The sequence below is a fragment of the Ostrea edulis genome, chromosome 4 (assembly GCF_947568905.1).
Source record: "Ostrea edulis chromosome 4, xbOstEdul1.1, whole genome shotgun sequence".
Classification (NCBI taxonomy): Eukaryota; Metazoa; Mollusca; class Bivalvia; order Ostreida; family Ostreidae; genus Ostrea; species Ostrea edulis.
In genome coordinates this window covers 66975317-66984444 of record NC_079167.1, presented here as the reverse complement: position 1 = coordinate 66984444, position 9128 = coordinate 66975317, and the positions used below count along the sequence as shown (strand labels likewise).

At 32.3% G+C, this 9128-nt stretch overlaps 1 protein-coding gene across 23 annotated transcripts in view; it reads right to left on the bottom strand.

The window, feature by feature from the left end:
• Positions 1–3253: 3253 nt before the first annotated feature.
• Positions 3254–9128, bottom strand: part of LOC125670876 (cell death-inducing p53-target protein 1-like) — a 37820-nt gene continuing 31945 nt past the window's right edge. For 12 of the 23 annotated variants that reach the window (XM_056163513.1, XM_056163527.1, XM_056163520.1 and 9 more), the window contains one exon: positions 7992–9128. This exon is cut by the window's right edge and continues 140 nt beyond it. Coding sequence is in view for 11 of the 23 variants with exons in the window: in XM_048906314.2 (XP_048762271.1) it covers positions 4912–5020 (109 nt within the window). In the remaining 12 variants the exon portion in view is untranslated. Of the gene's footprint in view, positions 5021–7991 lie in introns of those variants that run through there. The other 11 variants (XM_048906314.2, XM_056163523.1, XM_056163516.1 and 8 more) reach the window with 1 other exon arrangement.

Here is a 9128-nt window from a genome sequence, read left to right as displayed (position 1 = left end):
TAACTGATGGTGGCATCGTTTTGGCACAATATTTTCATGGATGTACTGTTGTGTAAGTGTTGAAACATACGTTACATAATTATAGCGCTACTTCATTTACATACAAAAAAGCTATCGTTCTATATCTATTGCTAGTCTTTTGTTTTCATGTTTCATACATATTGAACTGTTCGAGAATATTTGTTAATCAATTTTATTTTTTGCCATTTCAAAGATATTGAAAGTGATATCTAGTCGTTTATTTTGCGCTCTTAAAATCTTATTGCTGACTTTTACAGCATATAATTTCTTGTTGTGTTGATTAAATATTTTCTTTGAAAACCTGTATTTATTGTCTTTCGCAAATTAGAAAAATATATGCTCAGTCAATTCCAATACAAATTATGGAATAATACATGGAAAATTAATGTTTATCTTAAATATTATCATGTCAAGGACTCAGTAACGAAGGTTACATGTGAGAAAAATCTCGAAAAATATACCATACTTTGACCTTCTGTAAAAAAAAATATGTCATACTTAACTTGAAACAATTTGAGGTGAGTGTTCAACAGATATTTACCATTAATAAACGCATGTTACCATATATATTTTGAATGGTCGATAAACTATGATTTTGAAACCCTCAATTGCACGCTTTTATTGACTTTGGGTGAATGAACTGCCTTCACAATTCAGTAAACAGGCGCAATGAACTGCCTTCACAATTCAGTAAACAGGCGCAATAACTGTCTTCACAATCAGGAAACAGGCTCAATGAACTGCCTTCAAAATTCAGTCAACTGTCTTCACAATGCAGTAAATAGGCGCAATAAACTACCTTCAGAATTCAGTAAATAGGCGCAATGAAAAGCCTTCACAATTCAGTGAATGGGCGGAATGAACTACCTTCACAATGCAGCAAACAGGCGCAATGAACTACCTTCACAATTCAGTAAAAAGACGCAATGAACTGCCGTCACAATTCAGTAAACAGGCGCAATAAACTTTTTTTTTCATTTTTAAAACCTTTTTTAATGTGTGCATTTTTATCTAATTTCTAAGGAAGAGAAATGCTCAATGGAAGTTCTGGACTATTTAGTTCGTATGTTCACGTCTCCTGGATGTGGGGTATTGATTACGCATTGCAATGAAGAATGTGTATCTTTAAAAAGATAAAAAAAAAATTCGTTTTGAAAATACATGACGGCATGAACTGTACCGCTTCACGCCAGCTTACTTCTATTCATGATTTGCGTAACTAGCGCTTCAGTGTGCAGTTCATACCCTCATGTACCATCAGTAATACAAATTGTTTTTTTTATTCCATATTTACAATGCATCTGTCATCGAAAGAGTGATACAAACTCGGTCTTTTCTTATATTTTTGTGCTTTTTTCGAGTAATAGGGAAGGTGATAAAATCTACAATTAAAAAAAACCAAACCAAACAAACAAACAAACAAAAAAAAAACAAAAAACCAAAAACAAAAAACCCAGTAGCATTTCTGAATTCTGAAAAAAAATTAGTCATTCTATTTAAACTTTTGACTGATATATCTCTTTTCAAAATAACGTTTCTTGCAGATACGTTTGCATGTAGTCCTGGCAGGTTGCATTAGATATTTATATCATGCATCAAACCACAGCACGAAGTATGGTTTTCAAATCTCTTACAAAACAACTTTTTAAAATTATTCTGGAAAAACACGCACACACTTGTAAATCAAATAATTGAGGTCTTGTATCACTCTTTTGACTCCATAAAACATGCTTTAAGGTGGCTCACTACACCCAGAAATAGTTTCTCAAATCAGTACGAATTGATTTAATTATAAAAGATATCATTATATACAATTTTTAAGCATATATGCCAAAAAATATACATGTACATATTTGGATAAAAACATGATTTTCAAAAAAAAAAATAAAATCATTTCAACACATATGAACAGAAGACTGAGGGATTTGAACTTGAGATCTGCGGTTCCCCAGCCCAATGTTTTAACAAGTCGATCGATACAAATAATTTCACAAAACATTTAAATCGCCATCTTGTGACGTGTTGTCATACAGAGTATAAGCTTTAGTATAGTGAGCGACCTTAAAGAACCATTTAACTGCTGACTAAAGGTCTATCTCACCATTCAACGGACGAGACTAATTTTACTTTAAAAACTGAGAGATTATTTTTACAGGTATTGTGATAAAAACCTATTTCAGTTTCAAAATAATTTACGAACGTGGGACATGTCCTTTAATCACTGGAATAATTTTGCCCCCACCCAAGAATCAACCCTTACTCCCCGGGATCACGAAATCTACAATTTTGGTAATGGGCCACCAACTACTTATAAAATATATATCTTTAAAGGAATAAAGATCGCGTTTTCGTGCACCGGTATGTTGCAGGATAACCTCCTTGGTTTCGAAATGTTAATGTAAAAACATCGACTTTTCCGAAACAGGAAGTTATCCTACATCATCCACGAACTTTTTTTTTCTATTCTACTAAGGCTTATTTACAAATATATACAACCGAATACTTACCTATACAGCTACGATTTATGTCATCGTGACGTCAATGGCAGTTTCAGAACTACATATTTTTGCTCACGAAAAAGGTGAAATGGTAGGGTATGCCAGATCTATTTTGAAAACTATTTCAAGTATTTAGTTTGATGTTGACGTATTATATCAACTGCTTTGAATTAACAGTCCAAGAAAACTACACATTGGACTTTTGGAAGAGGTTAACTTGTGTTCGTTTTCATCTGTAACGATCTCAGATTGCAGACGATTGATTTGAAGGCAAATGTTCTTCAGTCATTCGTATTTACTTTGCAATTTTATGAGTATAAAGTTATCGACTTCATTGTTGTTTACACACACACACCAAGTTTGGCCCTGCCCTGGAATCAGAACCTCCACCTAAGACTACCTTAGGGATCATGGAATTCATAATTTTGGTAGAGACCTTGCTCTACATCTATATGCATTTAGTTTTTCTTTCAGATATGGGGTTGAAAGTTTTTTTTCAAATTGGTAAATTTTTGGCAGTTTTCGCACCGCCCCCAAGGCCACAGGAGTGCAGAAGTCCTGGAACAATTCATGTCCCTTCTTCCAAAGATGCTTCATGCCAAATTTGAAAATAATTGGAATGATAGCTATCAAGTTAAAAATGTTCAGTTGTTAACGTAAGACGGACGATAACGGACGCTGACCAATTGCAATAAAACTAAACTTAGTCAACCTAAAAGTAATACACCAGAACATTTCAAATGCACATTTAATTAAAATGTTATACATGTATATACAATTTATCGTACATATATATATATATAAATGAAAGATAAACACTTCATAGAGAATAAAATAATTTGTCATAATACCCCATGAAAGAGATTACAATGCTTGGAGTCAATATCAATTACTTTTAAATCAGTTTAAGTAAATACATGCATATCAAAACACACGAATCACTAAACAGGACTTGAGATTTCTTACAGTACAGATCTAAAATCTTAATATATATACCAGAGAGATGATATTAATAGATGAGAAGAATGCCATCGTCTACAACGAAATTGAGCGCAGCTTTCTTTCTTCTTTTAGGTTGTTCCATAAACATTATTTTTAAATTTTCCACTCATTATAGAGTTCGAATGATGTTGGACCTTGAAAGAACATCAAAGTTTTGACTCATTACTGACACTAGACTAATCATTCGAGTACATCTACTGATTTCTGGTTCATACGTGAAATAAAATTTAATTCACTTATACACTGAAGAGAAACATTCAATGCTACGTATATATAAAGAGAAAATTCTGTAATATTTCATACTCTGGCTAAGATAAGCAAAAATAAGGTTTAAAACAAGTGGATAAAATTCAAAGTATACAAAATGAAATAAATGCCAAAATTAAGTTATGAATCCACTAATCTACACGAGTGCTTGGTTACTATTGTATATATAACAATATCCTTAAAGACAAAAGCAAAGAGATATACAGTGTGCAAAAATGTAATTATCATTCAATGGAAAATTCATTTGAATAATTCGAAATTATCGCAACATGTATTAAATTCCGTGAAGCTTAGCAGTTCAAAAAGACCCGTGTTTATTTTTTCTGGTATGACTGATTTCATTCACCGATTAGCTTGGGATATAGGCGAAATGTCTTATGTAGCCAAGAGGAAGATTGCTACCTAACATGTAATATGAAGATTCTGAGATTATTTTTTGCTGTGAAAAAAATTGGCAAACAATAAACTTATTCAAAAGAGAAAGTAGTTGAAAATTATACTGTCTATATATATGTGTATACTGGTTTGTCAAACAGAATGTAGCTGTAAGAATTGGTCACAAATACATGAATCCAGGCACTTCTGTATTGTACATTTTAAAGCAAAGTGTCACTGTGGATAACACAAACGTTTAAGTGACCCAGTGCAATAATTTATACTCAAAATGCCCAGGTATTAAATCTAAACGGATTTTAGGTTCAATTTGTTACCTAGGTGGTTGCTCTTGAATTACAATAAATTTCAAGCACAAGAAATTTTGAAGTATGTGGCAATCAATGAATATCATGTGATTTGTGTCTGTAGATAACCCACGAAATTAAGTGCACATGAAACATCAACCATATTACACCACGAATTTAAATAACTCCATCATATTGGAAATGACTTTTCTGAATTTCTACAACCATTTTCATAAAGTGTACAAATACAATTTTAAAATAATGAATAAACAAACACTATATAGTCTCATTTTAACCGTAACACATTTTCGAAACCAAAGCTACACAACAACAAAAATGATCTTAAAACAATAACAGTATGTTTAAAAAAGAGTCTTGGTCAGCTCTGCATTTTTTTTACTTCTTCAGCCGACATTTCTTTAACCTTGTTGACAAGAGACCAGTTACATCCGGTTGTATTTGCCAACAACCTGGCGACAATTGGGACAGGTGTGGGTCACGTCTTTGCAGCCATCAACGCAGAATGGGATCAGACAACATCCCAAGTCGCAGCTGAAAAAGAACAGACCAAAAATTAAGTTCACGTGCAATCAAATTAAACCTCTCGTTGATAAACTTGTTATCAATCCCACAGGAATACCAATACCGGTACAATTGAATTCAACTTATTTTCACAAGGATCTATAGGCATGTCAAATTGGAGGGAAAACTATATTTCCAAATCATATCAAAATGCTTGACCATATATTGTTTCAAGGACAAATACATAAGGTGTTAACACACATTCGGTGGAAACTGCATCAAATTTGATGAGGAATTCCCCGATTGTGATAAGATATTAAGGGAGAATGTGCTCTATCCCGTAACTTTGAAATTTACTCCGGTTTAATTATTTTCCTTATATTTCACATGTCAACAGTATTTCTATACACGTACATTGTACGTCCCTAAAATCAATGCCTATTGGCAAAATCAATTAAGATAACGCACATGAAAAATTATATAGACCTGTACAATTAGAAGATGACGTCATGTAACGTGTACCGGTACATAGGATTGCACGGTGTGATTTGGGAAAGCGAGTCATCATTCATTGTCTATTGGCGTGCAGAAATATTTTCCAGATATATCAACCTAATACGGCATGAATTCCATAAAATTATCCAATAGGAGATGTGTATCACAATTTTGGTAGAGATCTTAGAAGAATACATATAAATCTACACATGTATCAAAATCCAACGATCTGCTGACACTGTCGGTCACTTGAGTCAAAACCCACATCCTGGTATTTCAAAACAGAGTATGCAGTAAATTTGATGTGATTTTTTTTTACACGAATTATGCATTGTGCTTTCTAGATAATCATAGGATCAAATAGATCATTCATGCCAAACCAGGATGGATTTAAATTAATTATGCAAAGTTTTCTAGATCGCCAGGTTTAATAGAATTCAGCATATCCTTAGGCCCTAAGTTTAGTAGAATTCATTCCATAAAATGAAGGTATCCACCAGATAAGGTTTCCAGCATCTTAATTAATCACCAAGAGTACAGCTTCAGGTAACCAATTTTGCACTCAACTTTTCATTAGCGCGAGTTTTATCAATTTGTTCGTTTCTGCCCCAAACTTGGTTAAGTGCGTGTCTATCAGTGGACAATGTTCATGTGGATCAATATATTAAGTCACTCCGTGTCCTATTCGGATATGAATGTATGATTCTTTGAATGGTGCAACTCTATATAGCCACTCAGAAATACGTTTCTTCTGTCACATAACTACTTGATGGAAATACAAACAAGAGACTCTTGAGTCTTTACAGTCAGTCAAGTAATAAACAAATAAATCTTCAATGGACAGCTCAATCACAAAAGCTTTTTTTTTTTTTTTTTTTTTTTTTTTTAATAAAGAATTAAAATAAATTGATCTCATCTTTCCAGACACCACTGTTCTTCAATTTTTCTATACTGTATCTTCAATACACGAATGTCCCTCTTTGAAGCTTCAGTAATTAGTTTAAGGGTAAAGAATTCCACCATTTATAATTTTGTCACAATGAAGAAAAGAGAAAAGGATTATTTTACAATAAAAAAGTATCATAACTCCTTTACTAATCAAGTTCTGGCCTGATAAAATGATGGGGAATTTTACAATTTTGGTAGACGGCTACATTATTTTTAACCATGCATACAATAGTATTTCTTCACAATACACCAGAGAGGTTACATTTGGGTCCCTCCCTAGACCCTAATTCCTGCCTCAGGAAACACAAATTTCTGAATTCTCTAGAGGCATCTTTGCTTATCATGACTATTGGCAGTTTGCTTCATGTTGCTTAGAAAAGACAAGGGCTTTTAAATTAGAGATTGCATTATTATTTAAGGTTTCAGAGATTTGACTGAATTCCTCAGAAATCAGAGGAAAACTGGTCAAAAAGGGAGGAAAACATCCCAAACCTACATGGAAAAATATAATTTTCTGTCACTTTAGATCAAACCCAGAATATTTTATTTTTTCGAAAAGAGGAAAAATCACACCCCTGAGGTTTTCACCCCATACACAGAGGTGCAGGAACTCACAACTTCAGTTCTTCTTACCCAAAATATGTTCCATATTAAATTTAATGAAAATTAATAACGCACTTTCAGAACAAATACTACCATCATATCCATCTCTCTCTCTCTCTCTCTATATATATATATCTATATATAGTGAGAGAGATAGAGAGAAAATGCAATAGCAAGGATTAACATTAAAAATAAACCATGCTAAATGACTTCGAGGTATTCTTTCTACACATTCTCTGGCATTGGCAAGTTCTTATGAAAGGTTGCTCCGGATGGATTTGCTAAATTTAAGAAGCAGAATTATTACCCTTTAAATTACATTTGGCACTACCATAGGGATTATATACACCAGTTTTTATGATCCTAGTCTTACCAAAACTATTTTTCCTTCATGATTCCCATGAGGATATGACCTTGGTCTTCCCATCAAACCTCTTTATTGGGACATGTGTACCATGTTCGATTATCCTAGCCTTAGAAGTACATATTTCCAACAAATTGCTGATGGATAAACATTCATCCATCTACGATGTCTAAATGTCTATCCAAGTTTGATTATTCTATCTTTATTAGTATTGTTTCTTTTTTTCTTTTGTGCCCACTTTTACCCATACAAAATTGATCTTGATCTCTGAAGAAAAGAACTTCTTTCTTTAATCAGTGGGAACATGTGTATCTAGTTCAATGATTCTAGCCTTATGACAATATGAATTTGAACTTCACTTTAAAAAAATAATAGACATTTCCTTTTAGTTAATGATCGAAGTTGCAGAAGTACTTTTTTTTGCCTAAACGACAGGATGCTGACAAACAGGCCTAAATAGTAGTCCACTCTGACAGACGCTTTACACCATACCATAATACAACCCATTTTCAATGGTTGTAAGAAAATTACAACACAATTTTTTTTCCCAGTCATCATTTCAGGGATTAAAATAACTACAAGTAACAGAAGTTTACGACATGAAAATGTTTATTGTTTTTCAATATCAATAACGATTGCTTGAAATTAGACTACCCCGGCTTACGCTACTCCACAATTTTCCCCGTGTAACTCTTAAGTAAAACAGAGATGCTGTAGGGAAAATTTGTACAGCAACTCATATTCATTATAAATTTCTACAAAATGAAAAAATCAAAATATATGTAACAAATGTGTGCTTTAAACCATGTAAAGTGTGTGGCTTATTATAAAAAAAATTGTTTTAAAAAGTATCTCCAACACAACACAAAGGAAAACAAAAAGTAGTACAGTGTAATTAACAATGTCTTGTAGATTGATCATTTCCGAAGAAAAGAGATTTTGGTATAAAACCGTTTTCAATGCACGTAGTTGCTATTGTCCAAAAAAATGGGAGAAAAATGAAATAAAATGAAAGGAGATACTTGTATGTGTTAAAACATTACAAGGAATCATCCGCGTGAAATGCACTGTACAGCTGACACACTGAAGACACACAACAGGTATTGGGGATTATAATATTTAGTTTCAAAGGAATATGTAATTTTATCTATATTCTATTTCCACTTTCTGCAACCTTTGGTGAAACTATTCAAAAATTAGCACCTAAAATCATACATGCAATAAAAACCAATATACTTGCACAGTACATGTATACAGAAAGTCAAAATCAAAGTAAGCAAATTTTTTTAGGGATCATAATACATGTAAATGATATAATAATCTATCAAAAAATGCATCATTACATATACTGCACATTTCTTCTTATATTAAGTGTAAAAGGAAAAATTTCAAGTACTGGTAATCAAACATTGCAAAAAGAGAAGATATAAAGACAAATGATAATAATTCATCAACATTGATCTTTTCAAAAAAAAAAAAACATGATGAAAGTATTTTTAATTAAACATAATTCATTTACATGTATAATCATCATATACATGTACATGACAAATTATAGACATACAATTTGTTCCATTATTAACAAAAAATATTAAGGACACACAAACTTTTCACATAAATATCAGCTCTAGGAACTTAAAGGTGTATTGATATTATGTTAAAAATAAGTGAAAATATCCATTTAATAAATTCTCCAAATAAAATTGTACAGAAAATCTTCTTTTCTTC